This window comes from Gallinula chloropus (genome assembly GCF_964237585.1).
Source record: "Gallinula chloropus genome assembly, chromosome: 1".
NCBI lineage: Eukaryota > Metazoa > Chordata > Aves > Gruiformes > Rallidae > Gallinula > Gallinula chloropus.
Window position 1 is genome coordinate 168,150,869 of NC_140085.1, and position 22,284 is coordinate 168,173,152.

Consider the following 22,284-nt stretch of genomic DNA (forward strand, 5'->3'; position numbering starts at 1 on the left):
TAGAAGACTATATCCTGCCATAGGATTTGAATGGCCTCTTGTGTCTTCATATTGCATAGCTTGTCAAGCTAGAGCTGTTTCTGTGTTAAAGGAAAGAATGTGCCTGAAGATAGTGTGTCACATTCAAATGCAATTTGACAGAGCTTGCCTACCTGTCCTTGAAGTCCTTCTAGTGTTTGGGGTTGATTAAAAAGCAGGAATCCTGAACAAAAAGCTGGTCCCTGGGACCGACCCTTTATCCTCGATACACACATTGCTTGCCAGGGCAGCAAGGAGATGATGTGGGAAACTCATTTTCTTTGACCCTCAGTCCCTTAGAAATGCTGGCAAAGCAGAACAGTGTTCAACTTAAGCTAGATTACAACATCAGAAAATGTAAGTATTCTCAGGCATAGAATGAAACAAAAATGCCCAAACGTGAAATGGGGTTTGGTAAATATTTAATTATTTGTAGACTGGAATGCTCATATATCAAACTGATGTTTTCAGGCTTCTGTTTACAGAATAGTTCCTCCACTGCTACTTTGTGTTCCTAATATGTCTTTCTGCATTTTGCCCTTAAAAATTGGTAGAATGACATCCTGCCACTCACAAGTAATAAACGTTTGTAGGCATCAAAGTAGGTAATACTGTTCTTAAATTTTTGCTCATACTGCATTGGGGAAAATAGATTATTGTCTTGTTTTAAAGAATGAAGGTCTTCAAGCATGTGTAGAGTCTATAGACTCCTTGTCATTGTTCAAGATAGGGCTTTCAATGTATTTATGTGCACAAGTTCATAAATGTCGTACCAGACAGGAAGATGTCTTGAGTAGTGCAGAAATTGAAATCACTTGTTTTCAATGGACTTGTCTGCTTCCATTTCTGTAAAAGGGTCTCTAAACACTATCTTCTAAAATGCACAAGCACTTTAAAATTATTAATGCTGCAAGAATTAGACTTTTTTTTTCCCCTAAAGGAAGGAATAGGAATTTGAATTAAAACAACTCTCTAGGAATCAAAACAACTCTCTAGGAAAGTAAAATGATAGACTTGAAACTAAGTCTCTACAGCTACCACACACCAGATTTCATTTGGTGCTGTACCTCTAAAACATTTGGCGTTGGTAGACTCTATCCTGAAATGACTTCATAGATTATATCAGAATTTAACTTTTTTTTTCTTAAGGCAAAATTATTTCTAAGGGTTGATAGAAACTTGTTTTCATGTGTGATGAAACTTCTACTGCTAGTTATGTCCCTTGGTAGTACTGAGAAACTAAAGTTCACACTACACACTTGCAAGTTTTTCAGAACATTTCTTTATTGACGTGCATTCAGATTTGAAAACAGATAGTTTTGATGGGTTTGTAATGTTTTTCTTTATTCATTCTATAGATTAGTGAGACTTCCCAACACAAACAGCTGGGTGTTCTCTGATTTTTTTCAAAAGAATGTGATAATTAGTCATCTAGAAGGCCATAAAGCAGTTTGAAGTAATCTCTGAATTTACAGATCAGAAGCTAAAACCAGAGTTAGTTGGAAAACTAGATATGGGGTTTTATAATAATAAATTTCATTGACTAGTCTATACACATGCTGCATTTTTAGATCCTTGAAACTGATACTGAAATCACAGAAGATCTTTTATTCTTTTAAAGTTTATATCAGGGAAAACATCTTGAAGTAACAGTTTCTCATTTTAAACTAAGGTAGGAGCCTAAATAATGAATGCAGAATACATAACAAAGGAGATGCATATCATTTGAAATGCTTGTTTTTATCTTTACTGCTTTTTTCCATTGAATCTGTGCTGCTTCTGTGCAACTGTTTTCCACTGTAGAAACTCCATCCTGCTGCCTTGCTTCTCGTGAGCGTATTTACAAAACTAGTGATGTAGCTGGGCCTGCCTCTGCTATTTCATCTCTCTCTCACAAACTGAAGGGTGGGTATGCATGCCAACGTAGCAAGGTTATTCGCATTTTGCATTCAAGTTACTTCTTTTTTGGTCCTTCCATTCATTTTCATTTCATTCACTTAATAAAACTCTTGTTTTGAAAGTGAACATTCAAGTTTGGTGTCTGCTGGGAGCTCATTTGATTGAACTATTCAGTGTTGCCATTCTGGGTTGCTGCAACTTTGTGAATATGTGATCTAGCTGTCTCTTACTGCTCTGTAAAGAAAGGTGACTGTTGGTCTGCTCTAATGAAATATGGAAAAAGAAAGGGGGGAAATAGATGGTGGCTTTTCTTTACAGGTAAAGCAGTTTGTTACATGATTATGCAACTTTTAATTTTGGGGATTTTTTTTGTCTGTGTGTGTGCTAGTAGTCCAGAAGGCTAATTAGAGTTATTGTGCAAGTTTGTACCTTTGTTTTTCAAAACATAAAATACTTGTTTTTACTGGTAGCTTGTGTTAAGCCACGCAGTTCATAAGCAGGTTTGTTCTAGAATGTTTTCTTGCTTGGTAGTCACTAGTCACACATACACTTTGAATGTGATACGTTGCAGGATAATTTTGTATTCTCTAAGATGACTGTTGTTGTCTTTTTCACTGTTGTTTCCTTTATAAGAAATTCTGTAAAAAGCTCTATCTCAAGTACTTTCTCATCTGGCAAATGTTAAATTCATTTTTTTTACTTGTTCCTGGGAAAAGTTTGTACGATATAGTTCTAACATACATTTCTGAATTCGTACATCACTAAGTAGATATCTCTAAATAGTTCATCAGTACAACTGCTGAATAACTGAACTGGCAAGAACAAAATGCTTGGATTGATTTAAGAAACTTGTTTGTTTGTTTAACAAAATAACTTGGTAAATCATGACATGTCATGTTACACTTTCCTTCCCTCTCTTCCCCTCCAAAAATATAGTCATAAGAAAAAAGAATAAAGACAGAGTGGACTCTCAAATCTTATTACTATGATGTTTGAGATATTATGATCATATTCTACTGCTTGCATTTGGCATATCATTCCTGAATATAGTCAAAATACTACTTCTCTGCCTGGAGAAGCATGAACTCCTACCCTGTCCTGGGAAGCCAGGGGAGTACCCTAACCTTCAAGCTTGTCAAATGGTCTAATATAGATATTCTTCTCTTCTTCCTGTTGCTGCTTGGTTTATTATAAGCTCTTTAAATATGGAGGTAGCAAAATAATAAGAATTGTTTTGTAACCTGAGGAAACATCTATGTTGCTAGACTTTTAGTCTGAAAAATATGTTAGTTTTTCTACTGTGAGAGGCAGTGGTAAGAAAAAACCTGAGATTGCCCGTGCTTCTATATATTTGCTAATATTGGGCTAAGGTTTCACAGCTGTCAGCTGGAGGAGTTGGTTCGGATCCCAGAAGGCAGTAAACACAAATTTCTCACCTTCTAAGTAAATGCTGAAGGTACTGGATAAAAGACAACTACCTATGCTTTCTGCTTCCTTTAGAAATCAAAGTCTCAATTTGCAAATGTTCTCTGATCAATTGAAACTTTATTTTTTTGACAAATAGTTGCTTCCCCACAAAAGTACTCAGACAAGTGGAAACAACCTTCTAGTGTCTAGAAAAGCAAAATAATCCAAAGAACTGTAACCTAATTCTACAAGCCTTGTAAGAGAAACTTTGTCATGTTAACAGAGGAATCCCATTCATACCATATCAACTGATTCAGGACTTCCCAGCACAGTGCTTTGGGGACTGACTGCTCTATTTAATTCACAACTGCTGCATTGCATGTCAGTAGCTTCAATGCTGCTTGTCTTCATTTTCAAAATACAGTTCTGCAAGAGGGACTGAGTGTGTTCACTGAAGTATTAGAAGCAGATTGCTTATTATACTTAGATAATACTGGTTTTGCATGTAGTTATATTAAGCTGCCCATAATTTTTTGTTCTTTTGAGGATTAGTGCAGGTATGAAGTCAGTGTGCAGAGGCATAATAAATTACTGCATCAAAATAAAAGAACACGATAGGCCAGAGTTGACTTAGCTTAGTGGGTGAAAAGATGAGGGTTTTGGGGTCTTTTGGTTTGTTTCTGGGTGGGTTTTTTTTAGTAGGTTGTGTTGGATAGTTTGTGGTCTTAAAAATGTAGCTACCTCAGATAATCAGTGTGAATCATTGTAAACGTGTTAGTAAGCCTCTTACCCAATTTGCCTTGTAGCTGTATCTACTTCTTATGTTTCCTGACTCCTAAGCATTAAAGAAAATAAACATGTTAATCTTTCTTCAAGTCCCTTATTGCAGTCAGACTGACACACAGAGAGATAATAAATAATCCTTGGTTTCTGTTACAACTGTGGTAAACTTTAGTTAACTCCTGGATTTTACCTAAGGATGTAAACTGTACTTCCTTTACTAGAGTTTAGTAGAAATAGTGAACTGTTCCTTTTGAATCCTCCATAGTAGTGCTTTCTCTATAAGTGTTTCATGACAGTGTTTGTATGGATCTTTGGGAGAAGAAATGTATTGAAAAAATCCTAGAGGGAAAAAATTCCCTGTGATAATATTTCCTTTCATTCTGGTGTGAACAGAAGCATGTCTTTAAATTTTGTCTTGTGTTCAGATGTTTAATCCTTGCTTCATATTACTAAAGGTAACACTGTCAAAACAAAATAACTTACTATAGAATATACTGAACAGGTGACAGAATGAACTTCACAGGAGCTGCGAGACCCATTTCTCCAGCAGGGAAGTCAGACATGTCGTCAAAACACAGAGCTGACTGTAGGTCACCCAAGCTCGACGTGCGGATGAACAGAGCTGCTGCTGAGCAGAAGAAACCCAGGAATACAGATGGTTTGTCTGCCAGTGAGTCTCTCCTGCTGAAATCAGATGCTGCAAAGTTGAGGTCAGACTCTCACAGCAGGTCTCTGTCTCCAAACCATAACACTTTGCAAACACTAAAAACTGATGGAAGAACTACTACGTGTCTGAGAGCTGAATCTCCAGGGCCAGGAACCCGGTCGTCCTCTCCAAAGACAAAGACACTTACAGCTGTTCGGTCTGGTGCTAGTTCTCCACGGTCCTCCTCACCCCATGACAAAACTCTACCTCAGAAAGCTTCATCCCCTGTGAAAACAAAGCTTGATCCTCCTCGAGAACGATCCAAGTCGGATTCTTACACCCTGGATCCAGACACTCTTCGCAAAAAGAAAGTACCACTAACAGAACCCTTAAGGGGGAGGTCCACTTCACCCAAACCAAAAGTTGTTGCAAAAGATGGAAAACCTGTTACAGAAACTGAAAACAGAGCTCCTTCCCCTCATGTCGTGCAAGAAAATCTTCACAGTGAGGTCGTGGAAGTATGTACTTCAAGTACTTTAAAGACCAACAGCATTACAGATAGCACCTGTGAAGACAACACAGAATTCAGGAGTCTGGACGATGGTTCTAATAAAGTTCACTTCAGCATAGGAAAAGCACCACTGAAAGATGAGCAAGACATGAGAGCATCTCCGAAAGTGAGCCGTAAATGCGCTGGTAGGCACACAAGGCCCAAAAAGGAAAAATCCAGCTTCCTTTTCAAAGGAGAAGGCTCCAAGCCTGTAGAGCCTGCCAAACAAGCAATGTCACCTTCTGTTGCAGAATGTGCCAGGGCTGTATTTGCTGCGTTTCTTTGGCATGAAGGAATAGTTCATGATGCCATGGCTTGTTCATCTTTTTTGAAGTTTAATCCGGAACTGTCCAAAGAGCATGCACCAATACGAAGCAGTCTGACTCAGCAACCTGCAGAGGAAAAGGAAACCAAGTTGAAAAACAGGCATTCGTTAGAAATATCATCTGCTCTTAACATGTTCAACATCTCACCTCATGGACCAGATATATCTAAAATGGGTAGCATCAATAAAAACAAAGTCCTTTCAATGTTAAAAGAGCCACCTCTGCATGAAAAGTGTGAGGATGGAAAAACTGAAACTACCTCCTTTGATACATCCAGTCATCACACAATGAAATCCAAGTCTCCCCTTCCATTAACGCTGCAGCACTTGGTAGCTTTCTGGGAAGATATTTCTTTAGCAACTATTAAAGCAGCTTCCCAAAACATGATTTTTCCAAGTCCTGGTTCTTGTGCAGTGTTAAAGAAGAAGGAAAGTGACAAAGATAACAAGAAAACAAAAAAAGAGAAGAAGAAAAAAGAAAAGGTTGAGACCAGACCAAGGGGAAATCTTTTTGGTGAGATGGCCCAGCTTGCAGTGGGAGGACCTGAAAAAGACACTATCTGTGAGTTGTGTGGAGAATCCCATCCGTATCCTGTGACTTACCACATGAGACAAGCTCATCCAGGTAAAATTATGCTGTATTTTTAATTCCTGTGTCCATCTGTAGAATATATTGCATGCACATTTTGGTATTAGTACTGTTACAAAAATGACAGGCAGTCTGGTCTAACCTTCTAACACAGTTGACTATACAAACTAAACTAAAACTTAAGACACGCTTAGAAATCATTTACATGCTTGTGTAAGTGATTTTCAGTAGTTACAGATCTGAGCTTTCAAAGATGAAGAAAGTTGTTTGGAACAAGACCGATACAATGAGCTGCCTTTACAGTAGCTCTTCAGAAACATGCTATTTGTTACACTTCAGGATTTGAAACTGTGCTGAGAAAATTGGAAATAAAATTTAAACATTTCTATGTTGTCAACTGTTTTCTATTGTGAATAGTAGAAAACTTGGGTCTCTTGGTTTTTTTGTTTGTTTAAAATGTATCTTTAGAAAAATCCCCTTACAGTCTCTAGACAATTTGTACTGGCTGGTAAACAGAGTTCAAGAGAAACATTAGTTGTGTTTTCTTCAGAAGAGAGATCAGCAATTGAAGGGATTAGCTACAATATAGCTAGTGATAAGTAGCCTTCTTACAGATTCACTTTTAAGGTTGGTTAGACAGGGGGTAGGTTTTTAGGGTGGTTAAATTGCAGATCATGTTGGCTAACATATAATACTGACCTTACTGTCACTTAGCTGGCTCAACAGGGAGGAGGGGTTCATAATAAAAACTTGTAGGCTGCAGTACAACTTGTTGGTTAAGGTGGGGGGGTGGGGGGTGTTAATTCACTTCAGAGATACAGAAAAGCAGAGAATTAAGCCAGGAAAAGACAAGTGTCTTCCTTCCCCTTTCTCCATCCCTCTCTTACAGTAATAAGTAATATTATAACAATAATCCTTTTGAAATAACTTTTTCCATGTTTTTGCCTGATGTAGGTTGTGGCCGGTATGCAGGTGGCCAAGGCTATAACAGCATTGGGCACTTCTGTGGAGGATGGGCTGGTAATTGTGGTGATGGTGGCATTGGAGGAAGCACTTGGTATTTGGTTTGCGATCGATGCAGAGAAAAATATCTCCGTGAGAAGCAAGCAGCAGCAAGAGAGAAGGTATTCTCATCTGTTTCTCATAAGTTCAACACTCTATCTGCTTAATAATACCATGTTTGCAACTTGAAAATAAGTTTAGGGCTAGTTTAAAAACTGAAATTTCAGAACATTTAAAGATTTTAGAATATCCCATTATGTCATGAAAAGGTTTAAAATAGTAATATGGAAACTTTGCTGATTACTTCTGACCAGATTCAGACAGTAGTGTTTTCAAATTCATAAAGTAATTTTATTTTTTTATCCCCATACAACTACAGCATTGAGCATAGTACCTAATTTTTTTAAAAGTATATGTCAGTTTATTTAAATTAATTCTGTTTTGCTTACTGAAATATGAGTACTATAACTTTCTGTGTGTCTTGAATACAAAATTAATCATGAAGAAAACATCAAAGCATTCATCTCTTTATTAAGTCTGTAAAGCTATGAAAATAATAAATTACCACTTAGTTTTGAAATGTTTTCTATTACAGGAAGAGTCAAGCAACTTTAGTATAAGTGATGTTCTCAGCTTTTCCTGTGATAAAGTGTAGTTTAAATGAACCTTGTTTAAATTTCTCTAGATTAAACAATCTAGGAGAAAACCAATGCAAGTTAAGACCCCACGTGCCTTGCCAACTATGGAAGCTCATCAAGTGATTAAAGCCAATGCACTGTATTTACTGTCACTGAGTAGTGCTGCTGAGCCCAGTATCCTCTGCTATCACCCTGCAAAAGCATTCCAATCTCAACTTCCCAGTGTCAAAGAAGGAATTTCTGAAGACTTTCCCATTAAAATGCCATGTCTCTATCTACAGACTTTAGCAAGGTAATTAAAGGAAGTTTATCAATATTGATTTTAAAATATATTTATAGTGGTGGATAAATATGTGTGTAAATTGGATTTGAAAAAATACTTCGTTCCTGCTTCTTAACGGTGTTTTCTTAGATTCTATTTGCTCCAAGGGTGAAACATTCCCTGAATAACTTTTGGATGATAAATACTTCTTAACAACAGTGTATTTTTTTTTTTTGGTCCAAAGTATTTTGAATTTTCTGAAGAGTTTAACTTAGTGTGTGTTAGTAGCAGACATGTGCTGCTTTTCTCTCTTCACAGTCAATAGCAAGAAGGAAACCAGAAGACTTGTGCTTACATATTTCTAAGTAGATGTCACTGTAGTGTCTCATGTTTATGATGGATATACCTAAAATAGTAAAGATAATACACTGAAAGATAGCAAAGGGTGATCCACACTCCCTGTTGGATGAAAATGTCTTTTCTTCTACTTAAACTTGTAAGTCACAACCAGTTTAAGTGCATTAGATGAGGAGTAAACGAATAGCATTGGCTGGCTAAATATAATGGCAAAGGACTTGTGTGTGTGTGTGTGTGCTTCAGGAACTTGTAATCCTTAATTCTAATTTAAAATTCTAATTTGATGTAGGCATCACCATGAAAATTTTGTTGGGTACCAGGACGACAACCTTTTCCAGGATGAGATGAGGTACCTGCGCTCAACTTCAGTGCCAGCACCGTACATCTCAGTTACTCCTGATGCAAGCCCTAATGTCTTCGAAGAGCCAGAGAGTAACATGAAATCTATGCCCCCAAGGTACTCCCTTGTCATTCTAGGTACTACCTACAAATGCTAATACATTAGTGTAACACCAGTTTATGAAAAAGGGAAAATATTGCTTTAGTTAAGCAGTTAAAAGTATCCCATCAGCCCAGATCAGTCTCTGAAACAGCAGCAAAAAAGACAGAAATGCTATGAAGCTGTAGTCAAAAAAGTGTCTTCAGTGAATAGTGCATCAGGTATGTTTTCAACTGCCAGTGATGTGAGTTTGCAAATCAGATTTGAAACTTTTAACTGTAATGCAAACTAATTGCTTCTCCCTAGAAAGGTCTTGGGTTTAGAACCTAAAGATGGAAAAAAGTTTGTTCAGGAATTGTAGGGACTTTTGTCATACCTCAAGGAAATTTATCTGTAGTCCTTAGTCCAGGACTGTTTATTTCCCCACAGAGATAAACACAAGTTTCTAGACTCTACAGAAATGCAGAACTCAAGAAGTGATCTAGAGGGCAGTAATCGAAGGACCAAAGCTTCTGTGAGCTACTTGAAAATGTAGCATTTTTCCCCCTTGTATTTCTAGTCTGTAACACAGCTGACAGGTGAAGATGAATGGGCTTTTTTGAAAGAAAGTATCATTTATCCTCCTTTCAGGATTTCATTACAGAGGGAAGTTTGAACAGGAGGGGATTTGATTTCTTTACAGTTGTCAAAGCAAGCATTGCTGCTGCTTCTGTGGGAAGTTAAACTGCCACAGAAGAAACGACAATTTACTGCTATCTAGGACCAAGAGTACAGGATAGCTTATGTCAGGATAAGCTAACTTCTTATCTCGATAAGTTTGCTATGATCTAATTCAAACAATTACAGACTAATTGGTTTTGCCAGGGAAAAGAGGGCTCTTGCTTAATAATAGTCTGGAATCAACTTAGATGCTCGTGGTTTTAGATATCAGACAGTGGTTCCTCATATTAGAAAGAGGATGTAATGAAGATAAAATTTGCTTTTAATCTGTTTTTATTTCAATCTGTTATATTTTATACTGATTGCAAAAACAATTTATTGGAATACTACAATCTACAATGTAGTCTTTTCAGAAATAGAACTTTTCTAACAAAACTCCTTAAGAGTGCATCGTATTGGTATATTCCTTTATTAAAACTGTGGACACCATGGTCTCCTGAGGCCTATAGGGACAGCATAAGCTGGGAGTTCTTCTGCAGACTGTAAGAAGTCCACTGAAGGTAAGGAGTAAAACATGTCAGAGGCGTAGCCATAGCGATTGAAAGTTGACTTTAAGGCTAATGATACAGAAACTTTTACTTCACATAAATTTACAGATTTCAGTTGGCTTGCATATTAAAAATTCACTCCATAAACATTTTCACATGCATTCTATGGGCAAATTTGGTCTGAAACTTCAGTTCAGGCATGATCTGAATGTTTGTATTCTCTTTAAAAATACATCAATTCTTGGAACTTTCCATGTGCATCACTACATAAAGCACTTGCATGCTTTCTCATCATGTGTAATTCTAATACATGTTCCTTCTTTTCCAGCATTTAAACAGTTATTAGGTACATAAGACAAACTTCCATGCAGTAGTAGCGTTGTCATTATGAAATGCATGTGCCTTTATTTAATACTTATGTCATAACTCAGGTATACTCTGTATTAATGGGTGTAAACTTCACTGATTTCTTTGTAGCTTGGAAACCAGCCCAATAACAGACACAGACCTTGCAAAGCGTACAGTCTTTCAAAGATCTTACTCCGTTGTTGCGTCAGAGTATGACAAGCAGCATTCAATTTTGCCAGCACGTGTGAAGGCCATCCCTAGGAGAAGAGTCAACAGCGGGGACGCGGGTAAGAGCACAGACAGCAGAAGCAGTGAGAAAGATACTCAAGGATACGACATTGGATTCACAGTTCTTCTCAGAAACTGTAGACAAATGCCACTTTTCTAGAAATATATGCAATGGATTTTATTTCTGTTCATTAATAAACATTAGCTGATTGCAAATCTGCACAGGATTAGCCTAAAAACAGCTCAGAAATTGATAACGTTTCTGAAATTTGTGGTGCATCTTTTGTGCTTGATGTTAAAGTTGTATTTTCTTTCTCAGCTGGAGTATAATTTTTCTGTGTTGTTTTTCTTAAAGCATTTTTCTCATAGAAAAAAAATGAACACAAATATAAATTCTAAAGTTGCTCTGTTTTTTTTCTATTTTTGCTGTGGAAATAAAATGCACAAGTAATCTAATGTATGCATATTTTTATGCTTTTGAATAGAAGTGGGGTCCTCCCTCCTGAGACATCCATCTCCTGAACTTTCTCGGTTAATCTCCGCCCACAGCTCTCTTTCCAAAGGAGAGAGAAATTTCCAGTGGCCAGTATTGGCATTTGTAATCCAGCATCATGACCTGGAAGGACTTGAAATAGCAATGAAACAGGCCTTACGGAAATCTGCTTGCAGGGTCTTTGCCATGGAGGTATTTATGTACCAACAGATCTTGTATTATTAAAATAAGACATTTGTAAACTCTGTCTCAGATTTAAAACAGGTTTTATGTAGATTAAAAAAAAAATTATCATGTGCAGTAAACCTATTCTGAAAGTTCACTGACTTGCATTATTAACTATAAAAGTTAGAGATACAAAAGTATTGCCTGAAAACCTTCTGCAATAGTGTCTCTGTTGTATAAACAAATCTTCTGCAGAAATCAATTACATAAATACTACTTTCTCATTTGCTCAGGATCTTCCTGGTCCTACTTGCCATTTTTTTTTCAAATCTCGGACTGAGGATTCTTTCTCTAGAATGGTTTTGGTGCTGGCGATATTTCACAACTTGCTCTTGTTGTGTAGATAGCAAATGAGCAACCAGAAGATCCATTAAAGTTTGGCTTCAATAAATGCTGCAAGAGGCATCCTCACTAAGGCATATTTTTCCTTTTTTTTTCCTCTTTTTTTGTTTTTTTTTTTTCTTTTTCAAATTTAAGTTTTAATAAAGCTTAAATTCTGAAAAATTTAATAAAGCTTAAATTCTTCTAAACTTGTATACAGCATGGGTATTTTTTCATGTATTTGTAACATTGAAAATACAGGTGGATTTGCTCAAATTAAGTAAAAAAGTAAAAAAACACCCCTCTACTGTTAACCACTAACCATCAAATTTCCAAGCATCAGCTTGCAGAAGTATTTAGAAGAACATAAGAATGTTAACATTTTTAAAGCCCCTTTTTTTCCCCAAAATTGATATTTTTTTTTGTTCTTGTTGGAAGTGGCTAAATCGGTGTGATTTATTGACAATGGCAGAGACCAAAAAGGAAACCAAATCTCAATCTGCAGAGTTCTCAATTTAAAAGGATCTTTGCTTTGTTAGGCAATTTTAGTAAGTAGTGCTGCCACCTCATCCTGTAATAATCTCGAAAAATACATAAGGACTTTGCTTTTTAAAACATTAAACATCTTTTCAGTGAACTTAATTTGGTGTGGTGTTTATGAATTACTTTACTGTGTCCCCTGTAAACAGTTGTCATTGTAATAAACAGTTTCAGCTAGAGCTGTATGTCATGCTTGAACACATAGCCTGTCCAAAAGCATCAATGAACCTCTTTGCAGAAACAATTTAAGAAATTATTTTACCTCAAGCTTGCTTACCCAATTGGTAACACTTTGTGTGCATTTTATTTTAGGCTTTCAACTGGCTTCTTTGTAATGTCATTCAAACAACTTCTCTTCATGATATTTTATGGCACTTTGTGGCTTCCCTGACTCCTGCACCTGTAGAGCCTGAAGAAGAGGAGGATGAAGAAAATAAATCAAATAAAGAAAATGCAGAACAAGTAAGTGAGGTTCAGCATTCCTTTAGTCAATACAATATATCTGTTGATTTTTTTTTAGTTCATTTAGATATAATTTTATTACGTGTTTAATAAAAAACCCCACAAATTCCCAAAAACCCTTAATCCTGTCTCCGTGAAACAGAACCTTAATTATGGAAGGAAAATTCTTAGTCTAAAATTGTAGTTAAATGCTTTTTATAATCACAGATCAATTAATCTTTCCTCTAAAATTGCAAAATTGTGTGGTTACGAATTGCAGTCTTCTAATGCATAATATTAATCATGGCAAAGAAGACCGAAAACAGCACAAGCACATTGATAACCCAGTAACTTCCTTTTGCTACTGCAAAAAAATAGAGAAAAAGATAAAATATTTTTCAGAGAAGCTTTGTTGTTTGGTATGCTGTCTTTTACTTCAAGAAAATGCTGTAGTTCTGAAAATCTGTAGTTAATTTGAGTAATTATGTATATGTGGATTTAAAAATAATTGTATCTATAAAAATAATCACATGTACACTAGATGTAGTTAATTGATTTAAGAAAAATCTGTGGCATGTTCTGAGAATGTAGTATGTAAAATCATGTAGTCTAACATACTACTCGTACAAAAGGTGTCTTCATACAGTCTCCTAGATTTAGCTCTGATTAAAAGCCTGTCCACAATGAATAGCTCAAGGAATAATGATAGGGCTACTAGTAGAACAGGGTCATTTTTATCACTTAAAATCTAATCCAGCTTGAAAATGAGATGTCCTGAAATGAGTCTTTTCAGCATTGCAGCCCTGGTACATGGTTGTAGTACAAACCAACTGTAGTCTTGTCCTAAATTTTGTGGGATATTAACTTTTCCATGGTACTGTATCAACGTGCAGATTTATAATTCCACCCATCTCCAGATGTCCCACATTCTTGCATGTTTACATTAAAGCTGATTTACAGTAGCTCTGTGTATTATATTCTGAATATTGTTGCTGTGTGGCACCAACAATTTTCTGCCCTGTTATTTCAGCTGCTACATCAAAAGCATCGCTAGAATGAGGGAAATGAGTTCCCACTAGTCCTTATGCCAGTCAGCCTCCAGAATAAGAACTTCTACTATATCAAAGATTAAACAAATATTATTTTAGCTGCAGTTTGGATAATTACTGACTGAAATACATAGATTAGAAAGAAACGTTAAAAATATGCCACTTCTGCTCTGGTGGGAATGCTGCTTCCCTTTTGATGTAACAAAGGGAGGAGTTAAAAATTCCCCTTGGTCACTTGGCTAGGATGAATAGTTTTATGGGCGTGCAAGGAACTGGCAACAGCTTTCAGCTGATTACCCAATATCACTCGTGGTATAGATGAAAATCACATAATCTTCCTTCAGTAGTCTGATCACATGATAAAAATGCCCATTTAATTATACATGCACAATGTAATGAATTTAAGGCAGTTTGGTGCTTTTCAACAACTGTGATTCATTTTCTTACATGAGATATTTTTCCGGATTCTTTTAATATGCGATGGGGATGGTGATCCAGAACCATCAATGGTTTAATGCACAAGGCTCAAGGACAGTGTACTTGCTAAAGCAAACCAAAATTACTGATCTGCAGAGGAGGTGGGGGAGGAGGATCCTGTCTGTGTGTAGGTAGGATACATAGGGGCAAGGGGAATACCTAGGCTTTGGTCCTTTTCTGAACAATTGATTATATTTAGCATTGAGTTGTATCTCAGGCTTCCTACTGCGTATGCTGAATTCACTTTACCCCATTGATGCCCCACAAGAAGATGCAGAGGAATGTCTGGTTTGATGATTCTTGTCTAGTTAAACAGGTGCATAAAACTGATTTCATCAAAGACCTTAGCATTTCTAGGCATTCAAGTAGTTCAGATCTATGGGAACTATATTTGCAAGGATATACACAGACAATCCAATGGGTGTAAGACAGTACGTTTGAATCTGGTTCTGGATAGCATACACTGGGCTGGGGGCATGGGGCTCCATGGTTCAAGCAGATTTTCTTGTAAAAAAGAAGCAGAGAACACAGTTTGTATTCTTCATAGATGAGTTTTCCCCTGCTTTCTAAAACAGGACTTTGTGATCACAACATCCTCCTTTCTTTGCTGCTCTTCCTGTAACACACCTTGCTGGCCCCCACCCTCTTTGCTGCTCTACTGCTGCCTTCATACCCACTGCCCAGTGGAACTTGACTCCCAACTCACAGCTGGTCTGATACTGACAAAGAATCATAATTTGTATGGGTCTAATGAAATATAAGAGCTGATAACCTTAGCTTAATTAGCAAACTTGTTACGGCTGGGGTTTGCTGCTTTAAAAAGTTAACACCTGGAATATCTTTTTACTTGTTTGCTTTCAGATTATCACAGTGTAATATTTCACACTTTTAAATCCATGGTAGTGTGCTTCCTGAATTCCTTGTTTAGTGTTCCTGTATGACTTGTTACTGTAAAAATTCTGTGACAGAACAGCTTTCAAGTTCACATTCATTACAGGACTGTTGCATGTGTTCTTAACCCAAAATACAATATAAGTTTTTTATTTCTATTTATTTAAACTTCTTTCTCTGAAAGTCTGTTAACAGCACAAAAAATACTTTGCCTTTTAGGAAAAAGACACGAGAGTGTGTGAACACCCCCTGTCAGATATCGTGATCGCTGGTGAAGCAGCTCATCCGTTACCCCACACTTTTCATCGCCTTCTCCAGACAATCTCTGATCTCATGATGTCTCTTCCCAGTGGTAGTGCATTACAGCAAATGGCCTTAAGGTAAGTGCAAATTAAGGAAATTCTTAAAAGGATAGAAATGTTGTACCATTATAGATTATTAGATTTTGCAGTGTAGATAGGAATCTTGAAACAACTTTATGTGCCTGTATGAAAAGGAGCATGTCTGTCCTTACTCATAGGAAAGAGGCATGTTAAAGATGTATGTATGTTTATATGTATACATAATAGTATGAAAGGTTTGGTAGAGAAAAGATCTTGCAAGAAATTGAAACTTAATGTTTATAGAACAATGTTTTGGAAAGCAAAAATGTAGTGGTTTTACTGGTAGGTTATGTCTGTTAAACAGTCTGCAAAATCTCAAAATCCACTAAATGTGATTTCAGGTGCTGGAGTCTCAAATTCAAACAATCTGATCACCAGTTCCTGCACCAGAGCAATGTTTTTCATCATATCAACAACATCTTGTCTAAATCTGATGATGGAGATAGCGAAGAAAGTTTCAGCATCAGTATTCAGTCTGGTTTTGAAGTCATGAATCAGGCAAGTATTGCACCTCATCCTCAGAAGCAGAGTTTGGCTGTGAACCCGCCTGTACTTCTTAAGATCGTTCTGTTTGAATTCAAAGGTTCTTTCCTGTGATGTCCTGTTTTCTCCAGTGTACCTCAATTTGGGATCTTGTTGCTGGATATTCAGGTTCTCATACTTAGTTTTAGAGATTAAAATATTGATCCCTTAGCACATGTATCACTTGGAGCAGTGCTTCATAAGCTTATTTGCAAGTACGGTGTTTGGGGATCTCTTACAACTCATTTAGTTAATTGATTTGGTTCATAGTGTTAGATTATTTTATTAAAATGCTGTATACTTGCAGTACTTGCTGATTTCTTTTTTTCCCTCTATTACTCTGAGGAGCACAAATCAATACTCCTGATCATTATCTTGAAAGTTTTTTCTTCCATTTATGAATACGTTTGGGCATTTCCTAATATATTCAGATTTTAGCTATTAATATTTCCTTTGGTTTAAAGAGCTGAATAATTTGAACCAATAAACAAAAGATTTCTTCTTTGATTCAAAGAGTTCTTTTCCTCAGAATAGAAATCTCTGGTTTCAGAAATTGTAAATAATGCCTGTATTTGGGCTTACTTTCAGATATTTTTAATACTTTTGATTTGTTTTCACAGGAACTGTGTATAGTTGTTTGTCTAAAAGACCTAACCAGCATTGTTGACATTAAAACATCAAGCCGACCAGCCATGATTGGTAGTTTAACAGATGGGTCTACAGAAACGTTCTGGGAGTCAGGAGATGAAGATAAAAACAAGACTAAAAACATCACAATCAACTGTGTAAAAGGAATCAATGCACGTTACGTGTGTGTTCATGTAGACAACTCCAGAGACCTTGGGGTAAGATGAAAATGTCTCTCATTGAAGGTGCATAGCCAAAGCTGTATACGCCTATCAATCAAGCACCACTCTTCTGTTTGTCCAGTTCAATTTCTAATTCTAATTTAGAAGCTCACATTTCAAAGTGGAGTTTCTAATTGGTGTGGTTTGAAAGCAGTTCCTGGTATGGTCAGACCGATCCAACTAGATTTGCAGTTTGCAAGAACCTCAAACTGGGAAGCTTAATGCTCAGAGGTTTAGGTAACATTTTCAAGCATTTCATTATTCCCTAAGTTACTTTTCCTGCTCACAGTTTCTGTAGAAGTGTTCAAATAAGGAGTTTTCATAAAATCCAGGCTGTTTTCTAGACTTACTACCTCATTCATATTTATTAACCTGTACAGTAAAGTTATAAATAGTTCTTCAACTCCAACTTTTATTACAAGAGCAAATTATATCTCTTTTTGAGAACCGTGTTTTGGAATTCTGTCCTTGGTTTTGATCACTTTTTAACTTGTCTGACTTAACTTTGTACTCAGTACAGGGAAGAAATAGTCAAAACACTTCCTCAGTTGTAGTGTTTTACACTTATTTTGCTTGTTTGTTGTAGAACAAAGTGACTTCAATGACCTTCCTAACTGGCAAGGCAGTAGAAGATCTCTGCAGAATAAAGCAGGTAAACATTTTTAGCAGTTGATATTGAATAACTGCCGTCACTTTTTGGCTGCATATAGCAGGTTTTCTAAGCAAATAGCTTCCAGTTTTTATGGTTGATAAATTATTTTACAAACATCTGCTGAATCATAATAATATTGGATGATAATTGTGTCATTAATGGCAGAATTCAGTCATACTGAATATTGATCAAGCTTTTACTTTACTGAAATGGAAGAAGGCAATGTCAAATGTTTCTTAGATTATTGTTTTATATACTACAGCTGAAAGGATAAGATCATGTAGAAAGCTTAAAAAAAGACTGTTTAGGTTTCAATTTATAAGTTTCAACAAGCTGTTTCATTTCCTTTACTTATCTTAAACATACCTGAAATAATTGCATTAAGTGGTACTACACATCTTTAGGTATTCTGATGTCTGGCTGCGCAGTGGTGCACTGTCACCTGCTTCATGGAATCGTTTTTTATTAGAGAAATGCACCTTTAGAGTTGGTGGAAGTGTAGAATGCAGTGAGAAGGGAGAAAATAAATCATTTACCCTCAAGGCTATTTTTTGTAGTGACATGGTCTAACACACATTTATAGCACCTGATGTTTCAGTTCTCAGCTTCAGCTAGCTGAACACTTCTGTCTGGAGACTGAAGCTCAGAGTGGTGTTCAGTCTTTGTACTTCTGTTGCCAAGCCAAGTGTTGGGTGGTTATTTGTTGCACATAGAACAAAGCTTTGTGTTTTCACACCGATGTGACCCATTGGAGATATGTTTCAAGCAGGCAGTTACCATTTGGGGCTCAAAATTTTATTACTCAGATTGTTGGTAGTCAGTGTTAAAATTCTTCAAGAAGCTTTGTCTCGTTACAGAGAGAGGCTTTGCTTTTCTCTGCCTCCTATCGTCACAAAGCGTTTTAAGGCAAGATGCAGCTCCAAAAGATGTTGCAAATTAGAACAGAAAAACCCCTTCATTGGGTCGGACTAGATGACCTGTAAAAGTCCCTCCCAACCTGACACATTCTTTGATTTTAAGTTGTTTTCTTTGTATTTGCGGGGTTGTTTTCTAATCTGAATTCATGAGGTTGAGTATTTTCATAATTAAGCATGAGAGTCTTGCTGCTCAGGATGAAAATTTCACAGCAGGCACTATACTGGTTCCAATGATATCTGATGGGTTTGTTTTAGAGGTTGGTGCCTTTGGTTTGACGTAATGTCAGTTCCCATCTTTATATTCCTGTTTAATAGGTAGACCTGGATTCAAGACACATTGGCTGGGTAACAAGTGAACTTCCTGGAGGTGATAATCACATCATCAAAATTGAATTGAAGGGTCCAGAGAACACACTCAGAGTTCGACAAGTTAAAATCCTTGGGTGGAAGGATGGTGAAAGCATCAAAATAGCAGGCCAGATCTCAGCAAGTGTAGCTCAGCAAAGGAACTGTGAGTCGGAGACGCTGCGAGTATTCCGACTTATTACATCCCAGGTGAGACCTTAATGATGTGCTTGTTATACAGTGGAAGTTAATATAAATCACAGACTTTCAGTGTTTTGTTTTAATGCAGAATTTGACATCTGCATAAGGTTATCTTTGAGGCAAGCTGATTATCACTGCTTTTCCTCCACAGGTATTTGGTAAACTCATCTCTGGAGATGCTGAGCCAACCCCAGAACAAGAAGAAAAAGCACTGTTGTCTTCCCCAGAAGGAGAAGAAAAAGTACACAATGTATTTATTTGTATTCTATCAATAATACTTTGCTGAAAAAAAAGTGATCCAGGAGGATTTTCAGTATTTTCCCTACATCCTGTGCTATATTACTTTCACATCAAAAGAGAAGTACAGTGCCACAATTGCATCTTTTTTTAATCTGGCATTATTTTTATTAGTAAATGATAATTGTAGCATATGCATTTTAATGGAAACATTGTAGCAGTGGCACAGACTATGCCTACAATTACAGGAAGTACTTAACACCTGCAGTAAAGGTCAACCTGAAAGTCCTTCTTGCCAATTATCTTGTGACTTGAGGGGCTCTGTTATTGTTGAGAGAAAAAAATATTAAGAAACCACACTAGTATCCTTCTCCACAGTATACTCTCCTGTCTTCCAGCAAGGATTAGTTTAAGAAGTGTTCCTGAAAAGGTCATTGTAGCTGGACTGTCATGCTAAATAGCCAAAATTGGACAGTCCTCAATGACACTAATTCCATTTTTCAGGTGATATAGATGCTTTTGCTGTACCCAGTACCACGTGGCATTAAGTTCCATGACTGAATTTTACATTTGGTAAAAGTGTATATTTCTTATGCCTGGTGACTTCATTGGGGTTCCCTGTTTCTTTTACTGTGAAATACAACTGCAAAGTATGTTCTGTGCATCACTTCACAAGGATTTAATTGGTGATTGAATTAAACTAGGCAAAGGGGCTGAACCTTGGATAATTATTTCATTGTATTCCATGCTCAAATGTCCTCTTCTGAAGAGAAAGAAAGTAAACACATCTTGGAGGTATTTATTAACCATAGTTAAATTGACCTTGACTATATACCTTATTTCTCTGTAGCAAAATTCCATGTTAACATATAAGTAACATATCCCATGTTAATTGCTGCAGTAACTAAGAAATGTTCTTGAGACTCTTGATCTAATATTTAATATGCTTTTTATGAAGGCAACGTCAGATGCAGACCTGAAGGAGCACATGGTAGGGATCATATTCAGCCGGAGCAAACTGACAAATCTGCAGAAGCAGGTTGGTTCATTCTGGAATGCTCTGAGGATTAAATGTTTGTGCACTATAATAAATATGCTCGTTTTCAATGAATATATTATTTCTTGCTGCTTCCACTTCTTCTGTTCTTGATTATCAAATTTTGGGTTACATTTTGAATAGTTTGTGCATTTTGTATTCAAGAGTTGCTGAAAGTAACACTGGAAAAATCCATTTTAATAGGATGAAAAACCCTATCCTATTTGGCTCAATTTAAAAAGAAAGGCTTTAGAATTAAGTTATAGATGGTTACTCATGGTGGCTGATCATAATGTAGTAGTCAAATTTCTGAGTCCTTCAGTGGCAGTCTAGATTCTTAGTTTTGCATGCTTTTCTCCCCATTTCTGTCATCAACAAGTATTTAATGACAGAGGTTCTTAAACTATTCTTTCTTGCAGTTAATGAAAGTTTGACTTTGTCGTTTTCTTACTTATGTGGGTTTTTTAACATAAACCAGTATTCAGAGTATGTTCTTTTCTTTTTTTCTTCTGAACACTTATTTTTTTTTACAATATACCAACTAAAGCATCTTGTCTATTATCTTTATTGCACCTATCACGAGATAAGTACTGCCGTTGAGATTTTCACAGTGATACAAGAGGAATTAGTTTAATTTTGGCGTTTAAGGTTAATAAGTCATGGAGGTTCTTTTTTGTCACTTGTCTTAGTGAATTTTGTAATCTCTTAAATATGCTTTTTGATATGCTATTGGTAAAATGAATGTATGGGTTCTAAATTTTTTTTAAGCTTCTTGATTTGTTAGCTAAACAACAGAACAAGTCTCTTAGTCCTTTTATGAGTGTTGAGTAAATGCATTTCTTCGTGGTTTTGTGCGTGTGTTTTGGGTTTTAACCTGAATTCTATATTAAAGGCAAATTAAAAGTCTGGAAGTACAATGAAAATAGATTCATTTCAGTGAAATTTTCCAGAATTAAAATGTGCACATCTGGTAGTAAGTCTACATCTTAATTCTAAAAAAAATTGTATAATCTTTTAATTCTAATATGAATTTTATTATTCTTCATTTGAATTTGTACCAAAAAGCAGTTTAAGCACGAGCCAGATATCATATACTTTTTATTTTAGTCATAGGCAGGAAGGTACATAAAACTCCCATCTCTTCCACTTTCTGGAAGTTTCTGAAAGGGTTTCTGTCTGTTGTTTGGGTAGGTGTGTGCCCATATAGTCCAGGCGATACGGATGGAAGCCACCCGCGTGCGCGAGGAGTGGGAACATGCCATCTCCAGCAAGGAGAACGCCAACTCGCAGCCCAGCGACGAGGACGCCTCTTCGGACGCCTACTGCTTCGAGCTGCTGTCAATGGTCCTGGCACTGAGCGGTTCCAACGTGGGACGGCAGTATCTGGCTCAGCAGCTGACTCTGCTCCAGGATCTCTTCTCCTTGCTGCACACCGCTTCCCCCAGGGTGCAGAGGCAGGTGAGTGCGAGCTATTCCTTGGCATTCCTGTAAGGAAAAGCCTTTAGAATCCTGTAGTTGTGGGCATATAGTTTGTATTGTAACTTACTGTTCTGTGAAACATCATTTATTTGGTTTCACTTCAGAAGTGTTTTTCCAGTCGTACTTAGATCACCCCTATGTTCCACACAGGGAGTAACTGTAAATAAACTGACTCATTCTGTCATTGCAGTCATGAGGAGAGGGCAAATAGAAATTTATGAATGTTTAAAAACTAATTATAGAATCTCTTTTTGTGCCAGGCTTGGGGTTTTTTTTCCCCAGCTTTTGAATGGGGTTAAAATGGTAAGTGTTGTGTTTGGCTTACGAATACACGCATACTCCACCACCACCACAATTTGACTGTATAAATAATTTATAGGAAGTTCAAACAGGGTTGAGGACAGTGAAGACTATAGTTAGGAAATCTAAAATAAACTCACTTTTGAATAATTTGGTACTGCTTTGTCTCTAGAAGAAATAGAACTGCCATGTAGGAACCTCAGATTGCTTAATGAACACTTATTTTAT

The 22,284-nt window shown here is 36.7% G+C and overlaps 1 protein-coding gene across 1 annotated transcript in view; it reads left to right on the forward strand.

Annotated features, from left to right (window-relative positions):
• The window catches only part of MYCBP2 (MYC binding protein 2), a 190,672-nt gene that overhangs the window by 148,416 nt on the left and 19,972 nt on the right, over positions 1-22,284 (forward strand). Inside the window, exons 58-73 of the mRNA XM_084260757.1 lie at positions 1,822-1,923; positions 4,610-6,253; positions 7,172-7,341; positions 7,905-8,149; positions 8,766-8,933; positions 10,601-10,758; positions 11,185-11,384; positions 12,591-12,740; positions 15,356-15,516; positions 15,861-16,017; positions 16,662-16,886; positions 17,476-17,541; positions 18,774-19,013; positions 19,156-19,254; positions 20,200-20,280; positions 21,469-21,735. Of these exons, the coding sequence (XP_084116883.1) occupies positions 1,822-1,923; positions 4,610-6,253; positions 7,172-7,341; positions 7,905-8,149; positions 8,766-8,933; positions 10,601-10,758; positions 11,185-11,384; positions 12,591-12,740; positions 15,356-15,516; positions 15,861-16,017; positions 16,662-16,886; positions 17,476-17,541; positions 18,774-19,013; positions 19,156-19,254; positions 20,200-20,280; positions 21,469-21,735 (4,133 nt within the window). The remainder of the gene's footprint in view (positions 1-1,821; positions 1,924-4,609; positions 6,254-7,171; positions 7,342-7,904; positions 8,150-8,765; positions 8,934-10,600; positions 10,759-11,184; positions 11,385-12,590; positions 12,741-15,355; positions 15,517-15,860; positions 16,018-16,661; positions 16,887-17,475; positions 17,542-18,773; positions 19,014-19,155; positions 19,255-20,199; positions 20,281-21,468; positions 21,736-22,284) is intronic.